The sequence below is a fragment of the Trichogramma pretiosum genome, unplaced genomic scaffold (assembly GCF_000599845.2).
Source record: "Trichogramma pretiosum strain Unisexual culture from Peru unplaced genomic scaffold, Tpre_2.0 scaffold44, whole genome shotgun sequence".
NCBI classification, from domain to species: domain Eukaryota; kingdom Metazoa; phylum Arthropoda; class Insecta; order Hymenoptera; family Trichogrammatidae; genus Trichogramma; species Trichogramma pretiosum.
Genome location: NW_019641632.1, coordinates 786,565 through 813,507, shown reverse-complemented (window position 1 = coordinate 813,507; position 26,943 = coordinate 786,565). Strand labels below are relative to the sequence as shown.

The 26,943-nt window shown below is 42.6% G+C and overlaps 2 protein-coding genes across 3 annotated transcripts in view; both read right to left on the bottom strand.

Annotated features, from left to right (window-relative positions):
* The window catches only part of LOC106660164 (dendritic arbor reduction protein 1-like), a 299,915-nt gene extending 283,591 nt beyond the window's left edge, over positions 1 to 16,324 (bottom strand). For both annotated transcript variants that reach the window (XM_023459314.1, XM_014383026.2), the window contains exon 1: positions 13,781 to 16,324. The gene's annotated coding sequence lies outside the window, so the exon portion shown is untranslated. The remainder of the gene's footprint in view (positions 1 to 13,780) is intronic.
* Positions 16,325 to 19,945: 3,621 nt separating this feature from the next.
* Positions 19,946 to 21,060, bottom strand: LOC111693743 (poly(A) ribonuclease pop2-like). The gene is made up of 2 exons (XM_023459301.1): positions 20,380 to 21,060; positions 19,946 to 20,116 (listed from the first exon to the last, which is right to left on the bottom strand). The coding sequence occupies exons 1-2, from the start codon at positions 21,058 to 21,060 to the stop codon at positions 19,946 to 19,948; spliced, it is 852 nt and encodes a 283-aa protein (XP_023315069.1).
* Positions 21,061 to 26,943: the final 5,883 nt, after the last annotated feature.

Genomic DNA, 26,943 nt, shown 5'->3' with positions numbered 1-26,943 from the left:
ATTAAGCCAAGCTCTCTCTAGACTATCGTTGCGCTACGTAGCAGCAACGCAACAATCAAGATTCACCGCCGCATCGCCGTCGTCGCAGCATCGGCAGCAGCGTAGCGCACGTGTGTGCACACATGCATGTCCCCGCGCGCGCGCTCTGCTCTGCTCGATCCGCAGCAGCAGCCAGTGCATTTACAAGTATGCGCACGCAACGAACGTTTATCTGCTTAAAGATATTAGCCCAAGCACGGATGATTGCTTCCTGGATAATGCCTCTGTGTGTATGTGTGTGTGTGCGTTTGAGGATGGAGGCAGCGCTGAATAGGCTATGGGTGGCTCGATGTCGACGCAACGCAACGCTAACGCACAGATATATATATATTGTGCCTTCATGTTCGATCCCTCGCTGCAGCCTTAGCGCTGCTGATCGTCGCTCGTCATATAGAGTCCGTTTCATACGCGGTATATGATAAGCGAGCTTTACAAAAACAAAGAGGCATAGAGGAATAGAGAGAGAGAGACAGAGAGAGAGAGAGAGAGGGGTACGTAGATACGCCCGCAAGTATCAATCTACTGTTTTATTGCGCTTGAGCTTTCATATACACGATTTCAATCGAGAGAGCGAGCTCTATCAAAATATGAAATCGAACGTACGTGAAAAATTTTCCAATACCTGTCTATCGACTAATTGAGTATTTGGTTTTTTTAGGCTTACAAAAAGCCAACAATATACGAAGCAGACAATATTGCGCGAGCCTCGAAGAACAACTTTAATTGAGCATTAGAATCTCTGCGCTCGTCTCTTTCTTACCGCACGAGCAAGAAATATTAATATAGTTCGCAGCTCGTTGAAATGTATAACATATGATGATGATGAACGTAACAAAAAAAAGTTCTCCTCGCGGCGATTTATATTACACACATATACATATGATTTTGCTCCAGAAGTAATGTGCCCACGGCGCGTTCGCACGCGCGCACTCGAGCGAGCGTCATAGGGACGAAATGGCCTATGGAATATAGGTACTACAGACAACCAATCGCGTGTATGCGCGCGCGAGCGTTACAAAAATGAAGCAAACAAAAAAGTAGTCTCGCGGCCGCGAAGCGATTTGTATCCTTGCCGTATACACATACATGTAGACGCGCGTAAGCTGCAGCTACGTATGCGCATGATGCCGAAAAAAAAATAATGCAAAAAAAGTTCGCGCGTCGACCAAATAAATCTTGTCATTGTTCGCTCATGGAAAAGCATAATTTCTTAGACGCGAGTTAAATCTCTCTCTCTCTCTCTCTCTTTCTCTTGCACTCTCCCGTTTGGAATCTCTCCAGCTCTTACGCAAAGACAGCAGCAACAGTAGCAGGAGCGAGCAATTTTTAATATAAAAAGTGTTAGAAGCGCCGCTACATAATAATATTGCAGCTTTTCATCGTTATTATTGCTGGTGTAAGCAGCATAAAGCAGCATCATGCAGCAGCAGTGTGTACTGAATACTGAGTTTTAATGCAGCCTGTTATAACCAGATGACGACGGGGGTGGTGAGAAAAAAAAGAAATTCTTCAGACGTGTCTCTTATTGGTAATGCGAAACGATTAATAAAAATGATCGTGTAAGTTACGAGAGACATTTTGCAGCCGCAGCATCATCGTCAGTGGAGCGCGAGAGGAGAAATAGCAGAGCAGCTATACAGAGCGTAGGAGGGTCCGGTTATGCTCACGCTTAAGAATGAATTTTTGCCTCTCGCGATGTAAGCCTGTGCAGCAGCAGCGGTCGTGGAGAGCTCATAAATCTTCAACCTGCTTTCGTCAATTTTCTAAACACTTGTTGAGGCCGTTTAAGTGGCTTTAAGCGCAAGCTTGTTTGTCGTAACGCGCGTTCCGCACGCGTCTCGTGTATATATCTTGTTTACAGTCGAGCATAATCTAATTTTTCCTTCACTTTTCATCGCTGGACAATTTGCCCGAGCGATGAGTGAGAAAAAGTCCACGATCATCGCGCTTGACGTTAGATCATACGCAAAAAAACCCAGCGGAGCTTAAAACGATCATTCGGAGCGGCTCCAATCTCGTATATTGTACGCGGTACTATACTACGTGTATCGAAGCTGATGCGTGTCAATGCTTGGGCAGGCTTGCATACCAACGATCGTACACGTATTATAATATACACGAGTTTGACCCTATATATAATACATCAATCGCGTCTCTCTTCTCTCTACCGCCGCTGCTGCTGCTGCTGTTTGTTCGAGCCCGTTAACGACACGGACAATTTTAATATTAAGAGCAACCGAAGCTTACTATATACCAGTACTACGTTTTGCTGCTGCGGCGGCGGTGGCGACGGCGGCGGCTTGTGGGGTATAGTACATAGGCCGCGCGCATAACATGTCAGCGCGATCCCATTAGTCCTATAATATACACAAGCCCATACATAGGGGAGCATCATTGTGTGGTAATGAGTGTCATCGCTTACTATCTCGTGTCCGACTGCACTGCGCTGCTACTGCAGCCAAGTATAGGGCGCGCATGTGTGTGTATATATATATGTGAGCACATTTACACGCGATCGTATCTCCGGAGCTCTCATACGTACATATATGATCGGTGAGTGTCTGTGTTTATATTATGTATACGCATACATCGTCGTCGTCGTCGTCGTCGTCGTCGTCGTCGCACAAGAGTGAGCGTACAGAACTATATTCGTATTTGTACGGGAGCGAGAGACGCCTCGGGACGTTGAATAAACTCGTGTAAACACCCCGCCGTTATTTTACCTTTTTCTTTTTTTTATTTCTTTTTTTTTATTGCTACTACGCGATTGTACCAGCGCGCGTTTGACGAAGCGAAGAAAAATCCCGAACTGATTTCGAACGGTCTCTGTGGCGTGGATAAAAAAGCGAATACTTTACCCGAGAAACTTGAATATATATAGAACGCGGGTTATAAGCAGAAAAAAAATGAGAAGAAAATTGGCATCTAATGCTCGCGCGTGTATATTGCGATCGTTGCCCAATGACGACGGAAAAAGCGCGCAGTATGACAAATGGTTCTGCATTTTTTGCCGTCGTTCTTGGAATTCATGTTTCTCAAAGGCACACACGTACGTACATGTGTATGTGCGCGTGTGTGTTCATGTCCATAATATACACACGTGGATATAAAATTCCATCATTGACCTCTCACCCCTTTCCTCCACCCATGGCTCCACTCGTGCGCTGCCTCGGCTACCGCTCGACATTTATAGCGTACAAATTGCCGAAACAGACTTTGAAAAATTAGTAAGTAATATAGAGAAAAAAACGACCAGGCGGTAAGTCGAAAGACACGATGTATCTCTGGGCGAATCTTGATTTCGAGCTACCACAATATAATATACAAGCTGAGCTATGTAAAAATCCTTTCACTTTTTTCATTCGTGTCCTTTCATCGGCTCGTCTTCTCTCTCACGGATCAAAAACACTCGTCGTCGTCGTCGTCGACTTTACGCGCTCGGACGATTCTCTGATGATGTTATATTAGTCGAGCGATTTATTCAAGAGTCGTTTGTTATACAATATGCGACGAGAGAGAGAAAGAGAAAGACGAGCTGTGCATCGTTGCACACACAAGAAGCAACGCACAGCGTGTGCTGCAAGACGCAAAGGAAAAATAAAAAGGAGGTGAGAATAAAAGATGAAGAGTCGCTCGTCGCGAGAAAGAGAAAAGGTGCATATTTCGAGGAGTGCAGGCCGAGAGAGCGAGAGAATGAGAAAAATAAACGAATTTTTAGTATGCATTATTGATGACCGGTGTGTGCGAGGAAAAAAATAAATAAATAAAAATAAACGCGAGACAAAGCGAGTTGTAGCAGCAGCAGTGCGTTGCGCGAAGAGTTGTCAACGGAGGACGAGAGCGAGGAGATATTATGTGTACTCGATAAACGCAGCTCTTGACTTTCATATGGAAGGACGAACTTTTCGAGCCAGAAAGAGAGAGAGAAAATGTCTCGACTATTCTAAATCGAGCGTGATTCATATATTTAAAGGCGATCTGTGTAAGCATCCAAGGATTCTCGGTACGAAAAGGTGTGTCACGTCGCACTGACGTATAATAAAAAAAATATCACATATTCGATTTGCGGTTTTGACAAATGTATCGCACGTCGTTTTAAAAAGCGTATAATATACACACGCCTCTGGCAAATTCATCTCTGCGTTCAAAATATTGTTCCCTTGCGTCTGTAATAATGAGAGCTGTCCATGAATCGACTCTTTCGCAAAGGTCATCGCAATCTAGTCCCGTACGTATATAGTTTTGTATGCATCACCCTTCCCTCTCTCGCTCCTATTAACAACATTTTCGCCTTTTCAATAAACGAGACGCGAGAAAGTTGATGTTTTTCGCGAGCTCGTATATTATAAAAGGCCGATCGGAAATATACATTCGGTCGATTGATTTTGCGTACGGCAGCCCGCGATCACGGAGGTATTATGTCTCCTGTTGCTCACCGAGAGAATACGTTACATGCGCACATACCATATAATCTGGTATATCTATCGATTCGCGCGCGAGCCTTCGAGATAATGATCGCTACGAGATCATTTTTTATCGATGACATGCACACACACACGGACCCGGGCACAAGGTGGCTACGCTATACGCTCGTATGCACTCGTTCATGAGCCGTGCGTATACGAGTGTGTGCGTGAACGAGAAGAGAACTGTCAGAAGTGGAGATACAATCGGCCTTTATATTATAATATAATATACATTATATACGCGCGTGTATCGCGTGAGAATATTTCAATCGATTATCGCATACACACACACTCACGTGATACGACCTTTTTTTTCGTCGTTCATTTCTGTGCAGTGTTATGATACGCGTACCACCGAGCTCGCGGAATATTCGGAGGGGATCTCGATCGCGTGAACGAGCGGGAAAATCTTCGGCACCCATCGAATAGTTTACGAAAAATTATTAGAATAGCTTTTGATTGCCATTCGGTGCGGTTCGCGAGCTGCGTGTATATTTACATAAGAGGCCAAGCCTCTCTTCTACCACTCGCCGGCCGCGATATCTCAGACCGAGACGAAAGAGAGCTGCTGCTGCTGCTGATGCTGTTAATGCATATACTGTATTATACGCACGAACGGCGGCGGCGGCTGCGAGTAATGCGAGCCGCCACCGAGTCTAATGATATGTGATTAACTTTTAAAAACGTCGGGAATTGATTCCCTCCCCGCTTTCTTTGCATTCGATCGTGTGTGTGTGTGTGCGTATGTAACGATATGTTTCGCGCGCGCTCGAGAGCCGCCGAGACTTCGCTCGATAATTTTCGCGAAAGCCAAATCGTTTGTATTAGACGCCACGAAATCCAAAGCTGATTAGTCATTCGCGCGAGTGCGAGCGCTAGCCAATAGGTTTCCATAATGAATATATATCTTGGCTGCTTTTAGGAGTACTTTTCTATAATTATTTCTCTGCCTATTTCTCTCTCCTTTGCTCTGTATAAAACTTCACACTTGTGAATAGTAGCCGTTCGCTCGTTCGCGGCAATGATCGCGGACCAGGTAAAAATGGCAACTTTTACGCAATAAATTACGTACGATTCATTAACGCTTGCACGGATGCGTCGTTCGAGACAAAGAAGATAAAGGAGGCGCAGATGTGATTCCTTCTTTTTTTTCTCCACTTCGCCTCTTCTGGGCTTCTCCGTTTCGACAAGCGATTGCCTCAAGGCGGTTCGTCTTTTTTCTCTCTCTCTCTCTTTCTTACTCTTTTCGCCTGGATGATGGGTGCGGTCTTTGGAAAGATTTCTTCGATTCCAAGAACGTGTAATATCCTTGACGTTTCTTCCTCCTGTCTTTATATTCTCTTTCTCTATCTCTCGTTTTCTCATCCTTCTTTGTTTTTTTTTTGTTACTCTCTTCGCTCTTTACTTCGGCTGCGCTCGAGCTTGCCCGCGAAAGTGCGGAGGAGGCTCTCTTTCTCTCTCTTTCTCTCTCTCTCTCTCTCTCGCGCGAAACGAAAAAAAGGGACCTTTATAGCCAAAGGTGTAGAGCGCGTCTGTTCATCTTGAAACATTGTGCAATATTCGTCGTCATGTTGCTGCTGATGTTGCTGTGAAAAGTATCTCTCTCTCTCGAGCTGCTGCTGCTGCTGCCACTGCACACGCGTCGCAAAAGCGATAAATATACGAAAATCAAAAAATAAAAAACTCAATTTTACGGGAGAACTTATTTTTGGCACACATAACGTACACACACGCACGCGCGCGCCCAGAGCAGCACAAGTGGCAAAAGACTATTTACGCACAATTGATACTTTTATATTTATCGAAGACGCACGAACGCGAGTCCGTTCGATTCCGGTTTTTTGCTCCTCTTTCTCGACTGCGTTCCTCTCTCTCTTTCTCTTTATTTCTCGATGCTTGTGATTATTTTTCATCGGTCGACAATATCACAGTATCGACTTGGTTTTTTTTCTTCTTCTGGATCGCTTATTATTTTACATACATGGTATATGTATCGAGCTCAGCTGGCAAATACGAAAAACGCATCTCCTTTTCTCCTTCTCACTGCGGTAATTTTGCAAAGTATCGGATTCCAATCGGTCCGATCGCGAGGAATCATTGAGGTTTTATATGTGTATATATAGAGAGAGAGAGAGAGCACAGGCACCATATATCGGACATGTCGCTCGGGCGCGCGCGCTGCACTGGGTAAACAGGAAAATTGCCCACTATCGAAAATCGTATTTATTAACGTTACTCGACGACTACGTCGATTCTTTTGGCACGAAAATATATAAATCACGTAATACATATATACTTGGTAATCTTCGGCAACCAGTCCCGCAAGTTTCTCTCTCTGTCTCTCTCGCTGCAGCTCCGTTGCGATGCACTCGACCATCCATATGACTACGACGACGACGAGTACGAGACCTATCGAATTCTAAAAGCCAAGTTCATCCTAATCTTTAATCGCATCGTACCACAAAACAACTATACTCTATTATACTTCGCGGTCGAAAACTTGGCCTCGCCACGGCGACGATGTATGCATGTGTATACGAATTCTGAGAGATGTTTTAAATGAGTCCGTTACATACGTCGAGTTGTGCAGTTGTCGTTTTATATATTTGCTGCGCAGCAGGGATTATTGTTTTACACTGGTGGTAGTGGTGGTGGCGAGCATCCTTCCATCGTTATATTTGTGAGTGAGTGTGTGTGCGCGTCTGTGCACATACTGTGCAGATTTGAAGCGCATATTATGCATGCCTAATGAGAAAGAATTCCGCGTGCGCCTTTTGATGATTTGCGGTTTTTCGACGGCGCGCTGATCGTTACGCCGAGCGAGCGAAGAAATAAGGGTGTCCCTCGCTTTGGCATGAAAAAGAGGATAATATATAGAGGACGTCTACGAACTATATTATACATGTCTCATGCACGACTGTCCAATGTACCTCATCTTCATTTTCTGCGGTAATTATACCTATACGTTATACAAAAACGAGATCGAGAAAAAAATTATACGACCCAACTGTACATCTGTGTGTGTGTGTGTGTGTGTATGTGTGTGCATGCATCATTATATACACATATAGGTAGGTATAATGCGGAGGTTCGCGCGAGGCGGCAAAGGAGCCCCACGTTGTTGGCGCGCGTACTATCCGGACTATCGATCGGGGCTCTTTCTCTGGGTTTTAGGCGCTGCTGCTGCTGTTGGCGTGCCAGTAGCCCCCGTGTGCCACTGCTGCTGCCGACGCCGCGCAATCGACTCGCGCAAATGCGGTCGGCCATGCGGGCAACTGTACTCGCTGTATACCTATATGGAGCAGTCGCAGTCAACCTCTGCCCTTTACATGTACACACGTGCATCATGATGTGCACACGCGCACACACGCAGAGACACTCGTGCAGACTGCAGACTGCAGCAGCAGAGAGTGTGCCGCGATGAGCATGACTGCAGGAATACGAGCGAGTACATCCTTTTCCAGGAAATTTTTGCGGGACAAATATCGAGAATATCTAAGAACAAAAGGTGGAATTTGGCATATGGAAATCCTCGGAAGGATGAGGCAAATCCTCGGCGCCGAGAGCTCTCGTACTGCCCCGCGTATATAATTAAGACAGCGGCTCTTCAGCGCGATGGAACGTTTTATACAAAGAGACACGCACGCGTCACAATTACAAGCCGACTCGGGGTAATATCTCGGGCCCTCTATAAACGTGTATAATATAGGCCATATAACAATAACTTTTTGCGATCTTGATTCTCTTCCTTGATGTAGCTGCACACACACAGCGGACTGCAAACACTGACACACAGAAGAGACTCGCACGCGCGCGCGTGCCCGTGCGCTTCCCACAGGCTTTGTATGTGCATATTCGTCAGAGCTGTCTCTCTCTCTCGAGCTCTTCAAGAGAGAAAGAGAGCATACACACATACACACGCGCAGACAGATCCAGACGTAGGTACACACACGTAACATACCTATCAGACGCACTCTGCACTCGGTCACGTATGCAGATTTTCGTTTTTAAAAGGATATGCCGACGATGACTTTGTTGCGGGGGCTCCGTTTCTGCTGCTGCTGGCTATATGCATTTACTGCATGTAGCTGCGCTGCTACCGCTGCTGCTGCTGTCGAGAATCTTATTATAACCGCAAAGCGCGTTTTTAAACCAAGAGAAATAGAGAGAGAGAGAGAAAGAGAGAAGGAACTACAACAAAGTCGTCCTCTTGATCGTCGCTACGTGAGCCTATAATAAAGAGCTTAATATTCGTCGTTGTTTTTGCGCGTATGTGTGTACACGCATTACACACACACACACACACACACACACACACACACACACACACACACACACACACACACACACACACACACATATGTAACATGCATATGCGCGGTGCAGTGCAACACATACGCGCAGTAAGCGTGCAGGTATACACAAATGTGTACGCGCGCTACTACTCGTGAGAATGTGTGCATGACTCTGCAAAGTTTCTATTTTCGTGAATGATATTATTATTAAAGCGTGAGATAGATTTGGCTTTTTTCTTTAGCTTTTGGACGTGAGCGCCGCCGACCCGCATACTGCATGTGTATGCACACACACACGAACTGGGCGACTATTCAGAAACGAATGTATACCCACAAACGCGCGAACACACACATGCGTGTAACTTGATTCTCGACGGGGATGTGTGTGTGGAGAACACAGACACACACACACACACACATGTATTGCGATACTCGTACACATTCTTCAAAGACGAGGGATATGTAATACGCTCGCAATAAGTTACGATGATAAGCACATTTAAATTTTATACGCGAGTTTAATGACTGCGAGCAGAGAGAGAGAGAGAGAGAGAGAGAGAGAGAGAGAGAGAGAGAGACTCATGCTCGTTCGGCTGCAGCGAGGCAGTGCACACACACATACACACACTCATGCGTACGCACACGCATGCCTCGATGGCGCATTAATGACGCGAGAGAGGCAATGCCGCGGTTATAATTAGCAGCGATTTGCACTGTTTTTACAAGGATAACATTATGACACTGTTTTTGTGTCGGTGCTCGCGCCGAGCAGCGATCGCACGGATTATAATTATTAATTCGCGCCTTTAAACGAGCGCTTCTCGGTTGATACATATATAATATGTATATCGTATCGCGCGCTACATCGCGATAATGCCACGACACGACAGTGACGCGTGCCAAACGCAAGGATGCAGACTCTTGGCGCCTTAATAATGCAATATATGTGTACACTCAATCGATTACATCGGACGGATGCGAAAATCGATTTCTTCCGTCAGAAGCAGCTAGTTCGGTCCTTATTGCGCAACGTATAGCAGCAGCAGGCAGAGAGTCAAGTGGAGTCCAAAAAAGCTCTCCTCTGCGATCTCTCCTACGGTGTGCGACGGATGCTGCCACTGCTGCTGCTGCTACTGCTGCGAGGACGCGACGGCAAAGCTCTAAATAAAACATGAGTCTAGGGGATAGTACAGCACTGCAGCATCCCATGGCACAGTTTCCTACCACTCTGTGGCTCTCGGGCAGCAAGCAGCGAATGCAGAGAGCGCAGAGCCAAGTCCTTTTGCTCCATATACCTATAATGCTGGTACAATGGGCTCGCTGACGCGTTTAATAAGATTATTTCTGCCTATACATACACGTGTATATCTATACATACACACACCCACACACGCCCTGCAGACCGAAGAGAAGAGCATTCCCTATTGGAAATTGCGGTGTGACTCTCGCAGGCGCATCCGTGCGTGTACAAGTGGCGGCGCGGCGGCGGTAGTGCTGGTGGTCTATTGGACACGGTAAAGATCGATAATGACTTATAAATGCGGCCAGGACAGGCAGAAAGTTAAAACATTTGTCCTATAGCCGCCAAGACGAACGAGAATAGCATACACGCGCGAGGATTTTAATTTTTCTACGCGACTAGTCGACGTACAACTGCATTGAATTTCTTGCCACGGTCTCGGGAATTTGTGTACTTTTTCCGTCGTGCACGACACGAGAACATTGAAAAGACGCGCGCGAGCGCTCTTTAATTGACGGCTGCTGCGGCATTGCGTAGCAGCAACACAGACCAGTCGCGTGCGCCGTGTGTTATACGAGCGTATGAAAAAAAATAGCAGAAAAAAAAACAACGGCAGCAGCATCTCTTTCTCTATCTCTCTTTGTGTCCATGTGTATATAACAGTACGACGCCGGAGGAAAAATTTGAAACGTACTCCCTCGAATATGCGGCGCGCGCGAGTGCCTAGAGTGCCAGAGACAAATAATGTTATCCTTTTTGTTAAATAGCAACAGAATGCAATGTCTTTTTCCTATATATATACCCCCGCGTGCTCGGTTTAAAGGCTTATTAGTCTCATATGTACACGCTATGGCAGCAGCAGCAGCATGAAAGAGATTTTAGAGACTGACGCGAGCTGAGCCGAGCCAAGCACTCGGCTACAACGACGATCATTAGGCTCCGCCAGTGAGAGAGAGACTAGTCCCTCCCGATTACTAGGTTAATGATAGCAGCCGCGCGCATTTCTTGCGAAAATACTACTCGTTTGCCAGACGCGCCAAGAGAGAGAGAGAGAGAGAAACAAAGAATAGGAGAGCTTTCCAGCATTTTCATTTGCAGTGAGTGAAATTTTTCATCAAACGAAATGCCTTTGAGGATAGAGAAATGGTTTAGCAAAAAAAAAGGGAAAAAAGGATGAAGAAAAAACATTCTGCGTTACTATCTTAATGCTTATCAACGACAACAACAACAACAACAATAACAACAACGCTCGACGATTAAGATTATGCTAATTGCACTCTGGCAGCGGCAGCAGCAGCAGCTGAATTTTCGTAAAAGTTATCATACGTTTCAAACGGGCATCTAGCATAAAAGGAAACGCGTTCTATATAACCAAAAAAAAAGAAAAAGAAAAAAAGCCTAACTAAAAGAGAGGGAGCAAAAAAAGAAAGGTAATCTCTGTCCTCGCTCGCTCGATTATTATTCATAAAACGAACGCGGACGAGTATTTCGTACCTCACATTTGGCCCGTGTGTCCATGTGTGTGTGTGTGTGTGTGTGTGTGTGTGTGTGTGCACGCACGTGCAGATGTGAGCGATTCATTTTTTTCTTTTCTTCTTTTTTTGTTAAAAAAAAAAGTACCATAGAGAGTAACGACTGCCTTATATATGCGTTCGCTCGACAGAGGCCCAAATGCACATTTCGTTTTCGCATATCCTTCGCAACGATCGTACAGTATATATAGTACAATAATATGTCAGCGCGTCGAAAGGTCTGCGCTGCTGCATGCCACGCGTGTATAACGCAGCGCGCAGAAATGAAAAAAAAGGTAGAGAGATAGATAGAGAAAGAAGACGAAGAGGAAGAAAAATTACATCAAACGTCGCTAATCGTCGAATTAGCATGGTAATTTCGCCTCATTGGCTATCTCTCTCTCTCTCTCTCTGCCCAGCGCTTAAAATATTCACACGATATTCCGTTATTATATTTGCTGCAAATCAGTTGCTGCGGTTTCGATATTTATCTCTAATTCGAGGAAATTAACTTATAGCCGAGAGTCGCACGCGGAGCGCGAGTGCAAAATCGAGTATCCGCTCCGTCGGAGCTGCTGCTGTGAAACTGCTTTTCCAAAATAATCAATAGCTTATATTATCAAAGCTTCGCGCCGTATACCGACTAGTTTTCAATAAACACATTCGAGCGAGCGCGACCAAGCACGATCGATAACTTTTTCGCGTTTCACTAACTGTATTATCTATTATAATCTCAAAGTAAAGAGAGAAATGAGGAAAAAGCTCACTCGCTGCGGCACGTTAGAGGCAAATCAAATTTCCACTTCTCTCATTTCCATCATTTATTTTCTTTTTCTTTCTTTCTTTCTTTCTTTCTCCTCACCTGCAAGAGCGTTTAACCCTTTGCTTTCTCGCGTTTTGCAGCTCGGTCGGAGACACACGCGGGTATAGTAGTGGTGGCGGTGGTGGTGCGCCCCGCGTATCGCGTTTTGCCTGAAATCGATCGACGCTCCGCTGCCGCCGCGACGCGGTTCAACGACTCTCTGTGCAGCCCGTACTACTGCGCTATGCTCTAGCTCTATAGCTGCTGCTGCTGCTGCTGCTGCCTCTCTGCCAACGTCGCGTGTTGTCGCGTGTCACGTCACACTGACACTGCAGGGTAGGTAGGTAGGTAGGTAGGAGCCAGTGGTAGTAGTGGTAGTCTAGCGAGCAGTCGACGTGTCCTAAACCCGCCCGACACGTAATCATTCATTATTTATGCGTCTTAGCGTGCTTGCAGTAGCAGCAGCAGAAGCAGCTTTCCATTCCGAGAGCTGAGCTCTCGTCTCTTTTTCCAATTTTCGTTCTCGCCTGAATACGTATTTTATTTTTTTACGTCCTTTTGCTGCTGCAAGCTCTTTTCGACGTCGTCGCGCTTCTGCAGTTGATCTAATTGCCGAGGAGTTTCACGCGCGAGGGAGAAAAAAAAATTCGAAATAGAAAATAGAAAATAAAATGAAACGAAATGAAAATTGGAAGCGTCGCGGCGCGAGCGCGAGCGACGATCGATGCTAAACTTAATATCTCATTATATTCTGAATCGCCGACAGTATATATGTATATCGCATACAGCAGGCTGTGTTGTGCTTTGCTCGCGGCCGAGTGATTGAATCGTAAATTCAGTGGCAGCGCGTGGTATACAGCGCGCGAGGCTTTCATTATTAAAACGTCTCTTTTCCATATGTAGCGGCTGCGAATACAAATTTTATTATTTATGGCAATTTCAATATGTTAGACACGCGAACACAGCAGCAGCAGCTTAGAAAGAGTTCGAGAGAGAGAGAGAGAGAAACAGCAAATTTTTCAGTGCATACTTCATTCTATTATGCGCCAATGGACACAATCGATCATAAAGTCGTACAATTGATTAGTTTCGATCGCGTCGACTTGGAATGTTACGCTCTCTCTAACGCAGCACGTGCGTATATATGTACAATAATCTTTATTATATAGCTATATCGTACATTGGCACTCGCGCGAACGAGTATATGCGCAAACACACATATGTCCCCACAATGCAGCCAATCCTTATCCGCGATTAATGAATTTTTACGCGCTGGCCGAGTGTGCGCACGCAGATTATCATTTGTCATCGCGCGAATCGATGTTCGCTAGTTTTCTCTCGATTAATAATAGGCAGGTAATAACAACAACAACAATAATTATAATAATGACACGATCGGAACGAGAAGAAGAAAAAGCGTTACTCACTTGGAACTCGAGAGCTTGCAGCCTCCTCCGATGCGGTGTAACGTGGCTGAACGTTTTTTTATTTCTTATTATTTTCACGTACACACGATAATCCTTTATTGACGCACGTGATTCACAGAGGCAACGAAATCCTTCGACGCACAGAGAGAGAGAGATAAATTATTCCTTCAACCACACGAATGCACCAACAACAACTCAATATACGCAATGATGCTTTTTTTAAATTTTTTTTATTCTTTCAACACTCTTTCAGCAAGAAATTCACCCACTTCGTGATAATAATTATTACATAAATGGAGCACCAAAAAAATCTTATCACCAGAATTCACACAAACAAACACAAGAGCACGGCGTCCGAGTATATGTCATATATTTAAGATAATAATATAAACGAAAGCGCGCGCAGAGTTATGTCATGCACACGAACTTGGCGCGCAGTATATAGCAGTATAGTAACCACCCGAAATAATAAAGTCTTGGCATGCGATGCGTAGGTTGGCGGAATTTCTGCGCGCTGCACACACAGAGCACAGCGTCGGCGGCGGCAAGCCCCGAGCGCGCGCGCGAGACACACGCGTCGTCGCCGGCGGAAGATCAGCTGATCGCGAGCCACGCGCGCCTTCGCCACTGCTGGGGCTCTGTTGCTGTTGCTGTTGCTGTTGCTGCTGCACGACGGCAACAAGCCCAAGGGAGCACAAGAGAGGAGACACTCTCGAAACTCCCAATTATCTATGTACGCACACGTTTATGCAGCTCATACACACGCGCGTGTATAAATATGTATGCATACGCAAAAAGTATAGATATATCCGGCGTCAACGACCGTTGTTGCTCGGCAGAGCTTGCACAGAGAGAGCGAGAAACTGTAAGTTGTAAAGGCAAGGTGGTAGTGCCTTGACTGCATGTATATTATGCACGGTAGCAATGGTAATCGTCGCGAACTTTGCTTGAAATTTTGTTGCACACATATATAACTTGCTGCTTCTCTTCTCGTCTCGTCGCTTTATGCACACAGAGACACACACACAATGTATAATGCTGCCTTATCGCTGTCCGACGCACGTATGCGCACACGTATATTATTTAACACGCGTACTTGTCATGCGAGGTGCGTGTGTGTGTGTACCCACATTCTTGGCTCGCGCATATATCTATGCACATTCTCGATATCTTTCTCTCTTGGTTGTTGTCGTTTGCTGACTCGGCGCAGTTTTGTCGGTCGACGTATACACACACGCACACAAGGACTGTAACGCAAAGTATGCTCGTGTGTGTGCTGCAGCACTAATAATTGTGGAACGATGCTCTACTGTCACTCTGAATCACTGCTGTCTCGCCTTACACACATGTACGTATATATAATACACGAACTGCAGCACTGCACACACGGACAGAGAGAGACGAGTTGTCGCATGTAATAACACACAGTGGTCGTCGATTCGTGTCGCGAGCCAATGTTATTGTTTGCAAAAGCTTACTCACTTTTTATTTTCTTTTTTTTTTCTTTCTTTATTTATTCTCTGCCACGGCTCTTCTTTTCTTTTCTTTTCATTTGTTATATGTATTTCGTACTGACACTTTGATGCTATGTACACTTCAAGTTCAAATACACAGTCGGCGGCGGCAACGGCGAGCAGCGCGACTCATCGAAATAGACAAAAGAGGAGTCCGCAAAACACCGATATATTGCACTGCAGATATATCGTACACGAGCGTACTCGACCGATATATGCATACACGATGGAATAACAAACAAATGTCGCCGAGGCGCTGAAAACGGTTTTATTCGAATTTTTCGCTGTTCTTTTTTGGCGAACGCAACGTGTTTCTATCTATATGTGTGTGTGTGTGTGTGTGTGTGTGTGTGTGCGCGCAAACTGCGCGCGCTCGACCTAGCTCAAGATCACACGCACACACGCAGCGGCGGCGGTGGCGACGGCACAGCAACGCGCGCGACGGTTGAATTTTCGATGATGATCGAACGTCGAACGACCCCAGATGAATTAGTGCTGAAGATTCAAATGGCAGCGATGACACAGCAGGCACGATACACAAATTCAGAACACAGAACTACCCGACAACGGCAAAAGTACGTTGGTCGTTCCTTTTTGTTCGAATTTTGTTTTTTCAAAGCTCTCGCTTTCGAACTGTAGCGAAGATGCGGAAAAGCGCAAAAAGGCAAACGGCCGTTCTTAACGAAGGTTTGTAATTGCCAGCACAGCGTGTTCGAATGCGACGATGAGGTAAAAATGAGAAAAGAGAGAACGCACAGAGAGACAATACACACCGAGAGACACTGTCGACGAGGTTATTATTTATATATTGTAGACGACGATAGAGACGGACGACGACGACAGGTGCATTTATTGGTGGATAGTATTATATGCAATACACTTGAAACGTTGTACAAAACTACTTTGTTCGTTCAATTGCCTGTACGTTGACGTTGTGTACGTATAGTAGCAGTAGTCAAGAGGTATACATATATAACTGTGAATATATATATATCGGATACGGAGCGCGAACGCCGTCCGCTCGTGTAGGCAGCCGGGCGTGCACTGATGATGAGAGTGAGTGAGCGAGCGAGAGAGACAGACAGACGGAGAGCAAACTCATGCACACACACACATACAAGAGCGCTGCTGCACGGACACAGTGCAGAAAACGGCGGTGGTGGTGGCGGTGGCGGCGGTGGTGGAACGAACGGAGTAGTAGTAGTAGACTAGTAGTAGTGGTAGTAGTACACCGCAAAAGCAGCAGCGTGGTGCACTCTATAGTGAGAAATATACTTTTGCTCGCTGCTGCTGGACAAGGCGCGGAGGGGGCTCTAGTGTGCGCTCCGGTGTGCAGATATATACTTGCGTCTCTCTTTCTCTCTTGAGCGAATACGTGTATCATATATAGCTATAAAAATGCACATGCACATAGACACACGAGTTGGCGCGCGTTCTGCCGATTCTCTCTGGCAGCTTATTACACGAATGCATTCGGGGATCCTGTGCATGCATGCTGCACTGCACTGGCCGAGGGAGAGGAGAACGCAGCGCGGAAGAGGCTGTACATATTGAAGCTGCTAGGAGGTGGTGCGCGAGCTAGAGAGATTATAGAGTGAGAGAGGAGAGCGCGAGGATCGACGTTTGTCCCAGAAGAGGAGGCATCGCGTGTGCGCTCGTTTGTGTATTGCAAATATTCAAAGAAGAAACTGCGTATTTTTAACCTGCGCGTGGCTGTTCGACAAGTCAACGGGTTTTTTTTCAAACTATTCTTTACCCTACCAATGTTCTTTCCAAATTCTAAATTCTACATTCTAAATGTTCATACGATCATTACCTATGACATTATATGTGTATAAACTTGACGAGTTGCAAAGGATTGTATAATATGTAACAATGCAACAGGAGTTCGACGATTCGTCGATTTGTAATCAATAGATTCGAACAACCGTCGACCGCGATTTTCTTTCGATACGAGATTGTTTCGGCCGCAACGATTTGAACCCTTCAGTTCTATCTTCATTCGTTGAATCGAATATGTTCGAATGGTGCTTGCTGTTCGAAATGATTATCTCGTTCGACGTCGAAGAAAAAGAATAACGACTCAATCGTTTTTGATAATGACCGACAAAATGAATATTTTTCCAAACGTTTTAAGGTTAAACAACGTTTAAAAATGTAATACGTTAGGTATTCCAGCAATTGTGAGTTGTTACAAGAAAATGGGTAAAGCCACGTCGAACATTAATATGCCAAAAAATGCAGCTGAAACTAAGTATGTACACTAAAGGAGAAATTGGATTTATATTTTTCCAATTTTTTTTTTTACTTTTTTAGGCAAAATTGATTTAACATTGTATTTTGATGTATCAATGAATATATTCCAATTCTGGCCAAATCGATGGATAGGAACACCTTTATGCTTTACTTTAATGCTATTTTTGATTTTAATGCATTATTAGGTAATGAATATAATTTTTAATAACAAATTTGAATTCATCATCAAATTTTACATAAAAAATCATGTTTCAAACATTTTTTCATACTCATCACAAAAAACAGAATAAAAATTGAAAAATGAAAATCCAACTTTGAGCCCCTATAGATCCACAAAAGATGAACCCGGAGAGCTAAAATTTTCAAGATTTTCATTTTTCAGTGTACTTTTTAAGAGCCCATGCTTAGTTTCAAATGCATTTTTTAACATATCCCGCTTGACGTGGCTTTGCCCTAATATAAGTTGATATTTAACCCATTAACACGCAAAAGTGGAATTTTGTTCATGAATTCTCCATTCTAAAATATAATAAAGTTAAAATTTTTTCTTGAAAATCCATATCCAGGGCTTTTTCGGTATGCTCTTTCAGAATTCCGTGCTATTTTTGCGACGAATAAACATAATACTCGATTATTTTCCAATGTTAAAAAAACGTGATTATTTGATTAAATGTTTTTTTCGAAGTCGATTTTCTACCTTGCCCAACTTTTGGACGATTCTCATACTACCAGTAATCATGCTCTTTTTCTCTGAATAATATACTATCACATACCCCGGGCCCGAAAATAGCAATATCCCGTTTAGCGCAGTGGCTATGAAATGCTACTTTCGGGCCGCTGGCATATAATGTAGAGATTTAGCTTGAGCAATGCACTCGTGTAAGAGGCGGTACCAAGATCATTGTTGTAATATTGAATAAAGTGATAGTCAAAATATTTATTTTATCAGTTATACATTGTTTTATTTCATAGTAACTTGACACATCATATACATTTTTTTTTTTTTGGTTTTTTTGTTTTTTTCTACATTGTGACGTCCTACACAGCTAGCTACGTCTACTTTTTAAATAAGGCGGCAACGCACCGTCCCAATCATAACAGCTATACCTGCACCGGTACCGTTGTCTTACCATTCTTTACCATTCTTTACCATACTACATTATCATAATCTACCTTACCATAATTACCATCGGTTTTACTCTTTTACCAATAATATTAAAATTAATAATAAGTACATAACAATAAAATTAAACAACGCTAAATAAAACAAGCTATCAGAAAATATAAAAATAAAACTACAAACATTTATATTAATAATTAAATTTGGAACTTAAATATCACCATGTGCATTCACATGGCGAACTTTTATTTTATTTAAATAATGAACAAAACAATTATAACACCTAGCGATGTTTTATTAGGATACTTGTATTTTTATGTTAAATAGGTACAGACTTTAAATCATAAGTTATAATATACAAATTGAGTGTATTAATTATGCATGACTCGAGGTAACCTTGAAACTGCCGAGTCATCATACAACATGTGCCACTATTTCTATGAACAGTTACAACTATGTTACAGCCTAAAATATTCATTAAATCATTTTATTTCATTCAACTTATTCATATAAAAATACATTTAGAACACTTCTATCAAAAAACATTATTATAAACAGCACTTTATTTATTTATTGGATAACGTCACTTTTTACACAAGTCGTTCACTACTGCACTGTATAACATAAAACACTTGTATCACCATAGCACAATTTTGTATCATAATTTTAAGTTAATATTTTGCATTGTAATAGTTTTTAATAAAAGTAAATAAAGTCGGTTTGCCACGAACGCCCGCCAAACGGTCCAACACGATCACGGTTGCTCGTCCCCACTTTTGGGCACACCGCACAAAACGTATAAATACGGGCCTCCTCGGAAGCAAGAATCAGTCTCAATACTCAGTCAAACCAAGGCAGACTAACGAGCAGCATAGGTCCTCAGTACCAATGGTCTCACCGCCTAGTTTTGAGTAAAGTTCGCTAGATTTAGTTACTTACTAGATCTAGTTACTAAAGTAACTTACACAGACTCGTTTGACTCGGGCGTTGCGTAGGCTGATGAGATTTGAACATTATTTAAAGCCTATACAATCATTTTTACCCGAGTTATCCTAGTCTTACTAACTACTATTTACTACTTTCGTTTGTTACAAAGGTCCTTCAGCACTTTTGTAACAAAATATTGTAAAGGTCCTTCAGCACCATTACAATAGAATCTTTTTCTATTTGTTACAAAGGTCCTTCAGCACTTTTGTAACAAGATCTATAAAATATTGTAGAGGTCCCTCAGTACTTCTACAATAAAATCTACTTTTAACAAATTGCCAAGGTCCCTCAGCACTTTCGCAATAAATTCTTCTCCTTATCGTAAAGGTCCTTCAGCACCTTTACGTTAAGGTTTCTGCCCAAATAATTGCAAAGGTCCTTCAGCACCATTGTAATTAAAGCTCGCCACGTATTACAGAGGTCCTTCAGCACTTCTGTAATAAGTGGTTTCGCATTAACCTAATCTTTTTCCGAACAATAGAACTCTGAGCTATTGGGGTAAACCCTAGGCTCAGAAGGCGTATCAATTGTTTAAATTGAACCTAAGGTCACAACATACATTTCACTCAGATTGCTATTTTACCCAGTAATTATGAGAAGCCAAAATTTAAATACATGAACATGTTAAATTATCGAATATTTAAATACAAAAATTTTCCGTTAAACTCTGATGGCATTGTATTATAAAAGTTAAAAATATAATTGAAGCACGCAAAAGTGACCTGGGCGTCAAAGCCTGCATGGTGTGCCAGTTCATTATTGTTCACTTCAATCCTCAGTTCACTGGCTAGTTTTAAAAGCCCTTTCGATCGAACTCTAATATAATTTTTTTCGATCAGTACTTTAACATCAATTGTCGATGGAAAGTACTCTGACACCGTTGCTAAAAAACTCTGGGCATCATCAAACCATCGATTCGCACACAATTTGAGTAGATAGGCAATGTCGAAATTACCGTAGAATGTCACCCATGTAATATTATTTGATGCAAAGATTCCAGTGTCAACGAGAAGTTTCCTAAATTCCTCGTGACTCACTCCTTCATGTTTGTGACGATTGAAATCAAATCCGTGCTGCTTTAGAAATTCTATACCTTCTGGATTCGCCTTGTCCGTATCTTCGTTGAATTTAAAGTTTATTTGCCACGTGTTAATGGGTATAATTTTGCTTCCAAACTCTCCGTAAAATGATAATCCGAACTGTATTGGATTTGTATATGGAACTGTAGCGTTGATATAGGTCCATTCATCGATTTCTCTTGTTCTGGGTAATAATGTACCTGGAAATTCGCTATCAAACGCCACGAATGATGTATTTTTAATTTGATCTTTGATATCCTTAAAAGCCTGGATCAGATTGTAGCTCCATACTTCCGTGATGTTTTGTTTGTATATCGGAAGCATTTTTACAGTTTAAGCAGAAGAGTAAATCTTTAAGGTTATGTCACCACGTGTAACACTGTATATCTTTTTCCAAGCTGCAAATCTGGTTCTGCAGTATAGTAAATAATTATTACAAATAATTACTATTCAGTTTTCACATGTATCACTGTAAATTTCTTGTCGATATTGGTTTTATTTGCTATAAATAAAAGTTCCGTGTCTATGTGTCGATGGGTGTTACGAGTATTCGTGTGTGTTACTGTACTGATTCCACGTAAGTCACTGTAAATTTCTTCGAAATATTTGCATAATCTGTTACAAATATTCTTACTTCAAAAATTTTTTAAAAAATAGGCACTCGCAGGCTAATAACACTTTAACGTTTTAATAAAAATGAGTACTGATGCATCCGTGACGCTTCGCCGCTTACGTTCGAATGCCGGCGTAGTCAGCTGTTCCTCTTTTTAGTGAGAGGTGAAAGTAGTAAAAGAGACATTGGAGTGGGAAAAATAGTGGGGAGAAAATGGGACTAGTGACGTAAGGAGAGCAACGTGAGAAGCTGTTATATCTGTAGATATGTTTTGTCCATTAGAATACGATACCGAATAGAATGAAATGGAGCAGTCTGGTCGCATGGAAAGTCATTGAGGATAGACGTTCTGTTCCGAATTCTTCAATGTTCCAAAAATGATTGAAGATTCATTTTTGGTTGAAAAAGTGATGAATTTTGAAAATTTTATCCGTGTGTCTTTTTCTCGCATTAGGCAGACAACCGCTCGCACTATTCGAAATCAATGATTTTACACACATTTTGTTTAATTACTCGGACAAGATCTCATTTGTCTCTGGCTAGAAACAGGCCATTCTTCACTACACGTGGCTTTACAGTACAGACACTGGAGGGTAGCAAAATTACTGCTGAGAAACGGTGGGAATCCGAAACTAACCAACAAAGATAGACTTACATCTTTGCACCCCATCTGCATGAGAGATGTAGATATTATGGGAGTTGACGATCATCACGGTGACTTGGCGGAGGTATTCCTTAAGATTATTGGCGATAAATATCAGATAGTGCAAGTCGACAATTTAGGTAAGACACCGTTACTTTATGGGTCGTACTACGGACACAAAAAGGATATGGAATTACTGCTGATAAGAGGCCCCGACCCAAATGCGGCTGACGTGGAGGGATCGACTCCACTGCACTGTATTTGTATTAAAAATCACGATGAAGACTGCATAATAAAGTTTTTCTAGATCACCAAAGAATAATGTATAAGGTAGTACAAATCAATGTCCAAGACGGGAAGGGTCGGACTCCGCTTCGGTTAGCTGTGGCGAATCTCTGGCTAAAAGCTATCAATTTACTCTTGAATCGTGGTGCTGATCTGTCTAACTTTGTTTTTTTCACCGAGAGTGAATTTGACGAGCAATTCGAGTCGTATTAATCACATAAATCAAGGGAAATTACACATATTTGATGGTCGAAATTTGAAATAATTGTTAACATTGTTAGCGTCATTCGGAACCTAGAGATTAGAGGATACGAACTGACCCACAGTGACGCCCTGACAATCATGGCTTTTACTACTAAGCACGGATTGTCCGACATTCCGTCGAATTTTGATGATAATTTGTTAATACAGAATCGGTCGCTGTACGATCTCATCCAGTCAAGACCCTATAAATCGGTAAAACTGAGATTCATATTTTTTAATTTGCTAACTTTTGCTACTCATTGAAGTCTTTACCCGAAAATGTTTGCGAGCTGATTTATAAAATGGTAGGCCCGCTACTGCTACGACGATTTTTCTGGGATTGGGCCCTGGAGTCTTTCATGGTGCTGATACACCAACGGCTACCGATTCTCTGCTGTGAAATGATCTTCGGTGCACTTGAGAATAAAGATTTATATAATATTTGCTTGGCGGTTTATGCAAAGCAAAGTCACGAGGACAGTAATAAAAATTCAATGAAGGGCTAAAAAATTTTCAAAAAAGTTGCAAGATTATGTAGACGCTTCTGACAAAAAGTAGGAAGTTTATGTGTTAACTTAAATGTAAACTTCCTACTTTTCGTAAGAGGCGTCGATGTATGCTGAGAAGTTATTTTATTCTCTATGTGAAATTAATGAAAAAAATGTTTATCATTAACCAACTTAGTATTCGTCATTTTGTTGTCATTTTGCTTTCGACAAGCAACAATTCATTTTGAGGTATATTAGCATATTTTCAGTTAGTTTTAATCTATCTAAGTTAGTTTTAATGTTAAGTGTTATTTAATGTTGCATATTTTCCATATTATTCAATTAAATAAAGTTCAAAAAAATGTTTTCTTTTGATAATTACTTACGACCATTAGGAGTAAATAATATCAAATATGGTATATTCATTACCAAGACACCGTATAGAAACCATGGTTACCAGTGCACAAATCAAAAATACAAATCTTATAGAAAATCGTACGAAACACCAAAATGAAGGTCGTCATAGATCTTTTAGAGAAGTATTTGGTCGAAGTTCCAGAAAACACTGGATTGTAAATTTAATTTTTGGATTGGCTTCCATATCCCTTTAAGGCAAGTTCACTGCCTTTTTTTCTAAATTATTTACCGCTAAAAGCCCGGCTTTCGAGACTATTTCGTGGGAAACACAAAGTTTAAAATCTCGGTGTGCGTCGTAAAAAAAATGTAAACTCGAGTCAGCGGGCGATTCGACTTTTTACGAGTGGTAACGATTATATTTCGCGCGCGCCTCATTATTGGTCATATCGATACAGATGAAACCATATCACACACACACACACACACACACACACACACACACACACACACACAGAATAATTTTAAAGAAATTACGCCTGGCCCCCGACTTATTTGTTTTCTTGAAACAATTCGCGGCGGCGGCTCGTGCGCGAAGCCCCAATATCGCAATATACACAAACGCCGACGAGCGCGCGAGACGTATCAAAGCCTACAATCATAATAATTTCGAGCTCTTCTTTTTCCGGGCACTTTTATATCATACATACACGTGCGCTACGGTCCAACTATACCCCCGAAGCGATGAATGATTCAATTTTTACGACATCCTCGCGTTTCTGTGTGTGAGTGCGCGTACTTTGCAATTAATACCTCGTATATTTATAAAAGGGCATCAATTTCTTCTGTGTGCACACACCGTTGAGAGAAAGAGAGAAAGAGAGAGAGAGAAGGAAAAAAGTGACCTGCAATTTGACTTTTGCATTATGTATATAACGAGACAAGCGCTCAACTTTCTTTACTCTCTCTCTCTCTCTCTCCGATTCTCTGTGCGCCTTCATCTCTCTCTCTCTCTCTCTTTCTCGTGCTTCTCGAGTTATCGTAAAATGCAATTGCGCTCCCAAAGCGTCTCTCTCTCTTTTGCTCGCTCTCGCATCGTTTTACAGGTGGGCCAAGTTGGCGTGCGCGGCCGAAAAAAGGTCGCGTCCGCACTGACCACTGAAAGTGGTCCTTCGTATCTATGAGAGCACGCGTATACATTACAAGGTCTGTACACGTAACGAGTCCTTTTTTTGGCCAAACGAGCCGTTTTGCACTCGGTCTCATTTTTATTTTTTTTATTTTTTAATACTCTTCTGCCAAAGATTTTCCGAGCGAGAGCAAAAGTGGATTTAATGTAACCTCGAACTGGCTCGCCTGTGTATGAGTGTTATACACGAGAGTAGAGCATTAAACCCGAAGGGTTGTAATTTTCATTTATTATATGCCGACCTTTTTTTTCTTTCTCGAGTGTCTTTTTTTTAAATGACGTCGCGGCGAAAGTAGACGATCATAATACTCGAGCGGAATTTATTACGTTCGGGTATTTATTTTTATACCTCCGTAAGCTCGCGCGGCACCGGCGGTGATCGTTACGTATGTACAGGTACGTGTCTCACCCACAACACACAAAACCCTCGCGAACTGCATGAGTTTTATTTTTATCACGTCGTCGTGACAATAATATAAAGGAATTACCTTATAATCGTTGCAATTGCGCACACACAGACACACACATCGACGGGACTGATTATCGCGAGTTCTCTCTTTTTCAGGCTTCGTTGCGCAATTTATGATCGGTGGCCGCGATCCAAGATACATACCCACGCCCAATGCATACGACTCCGCTTTTTTTTTCTTTCTTTTTTTTTCGTTTTCAACACCTCGCGTATGTATATTTAATACGAAGCGTCCGACACCCAAGTGGATGATGAGCCGAGCGCACGACCGGTTTTCGATTTTTCTCACTCATTCACTCGTGCGCCGATGCCGTTGCTGCCGCCGCCGCCCGTGACACATCTGAAAAAGGTCGCAAGTAAATAAATCGCCTATGATTGATTAAAGATAAGCGATTTATCACGCGGGGGACGAAGCCGCGAGACGGGCGCACGTCTCTCGCTCGCTCGGCGTTTATAAAACGTTACGCTGCAGGGACACACACATACACATACGGCTGCATACGTCGCAGAGATCGCTCGTGATTTTTACCTCTGATGGACGCGCAGCGCATCAGTGACGTGCGAGCTCGAAGAGGACGACTCACACTAGAAAAGGGACGTGTGTGACAAATAATTGACTGTGACTCGTATGTATTTAAGAAAAAAAAAGAACAAAGTTGGTCTCGATTGAGAATCATCGTGCCTGTAACGCGAGGATGTCGTCTCGTTAATGGGAATGCGCAACCTTGGCCAAGGCATCTCTTTTTGGCATTTAAAAAAAAAAAGAAAAAAGAAATACCGCACGCGGAAGCGGTGGCCTTCTCGCGGGCTGTAAAAAAGTCATAAACTTTTGAGACTCCGTGACGTATATAATATAATATACCTTCATATATTGCGAGTCAAAAAAGAAGACGATATCGCGTCGATGATTGAGTTTCCAAGCTCAAATTAGAAATTGATCCTCGCGTACTTGGTAGATTTTGTCAAGTTTATTATACGTTGCATTCCATCGTTATGCAACGCAATCGATGTACCCATTCCGAGGATCAAATCCAATTGGAATCGGTTTCAAAATCCAAAATACATCCAGTCAATGATAAAATCGGTATTTTTTTTTTTACTTTTAACTTTATATTGCTTACTCGTGAACACGATGGCATTGAATAATTTATTTGTTTACTTAAAATTTACTGTTTTATACGATTTCGTGACGATATTCGAAATGTATGCCTACGCTTAAATACGTGCATCTCTCTCTCTCTCTCTCTCTCTCTCTCTCTCTTTGTAAGCTTATTAAAAACACTTACAATTAGCGCAGGGGACAAGACATTTAGCATGTACGACTGAGGGGAACAAAAAAAGGTAAAAAGTCAATAAAATTAATTTCAATTAAAAATATACGCGCATAAACGTATGGCGCATATTAAAATAACATCGCGGCTGTGTCGCGAGAAAGACGAGAAGTTGCTTAAAAGTTTCAATTGTAAATCAAGCCGCCTTAACGAGAGCCCCACCGAGTAGTCTCGTACCGATCTGCTCGTGGACGTTTATTTCGCGATATTATATTATATGGATGCCCCGGCCGACTCGATGCTCGCGCACAACGCCGCTGCGTAAATTAAACATTTATCGTAATAATCCGCCGTAAAGTATCATGATAATAATAACGATTTTTCCCCTTCCCGCCTATGAAGAAAACTATATAAGCTAATTATAAAATGGTTACTATATACTCGAGTGCACGGCTAATTTTCAATGTTAGCTCTCGCGCGCCACACCGCAGCCATTAAACATCGACTTTTTGGTAGATCTTTGACGCGATCGATAAAATTCCAAAGTTAACGTTTACGACGAATTAAGGAGATCGTCAATAATTTTTCCCGATTATACTTTCAAGAGTTTCAAGAGTACTCTCGGGGAGGACAGAGAGCTCTCGCGCATACG

What these genes read in the sequence shown, in the direction of transcription:
- LOC111693743 (XM_023459301.1), bottom strand. Translation starts at nt 21,060, where the DNA reads ATGCTTCCGATATACAAACAAAACATCACGGAAGTATGGAGCTACAAT. An exon ending in ATGCAGGCTTTGACGCCCAG is followed by an intron (nt 20,117 to 20,379) that starts GTCACTTTTGCG and finishes GAAAAAGATTAG; the next exon opens with GTTAATGCGAAACCACTTAT.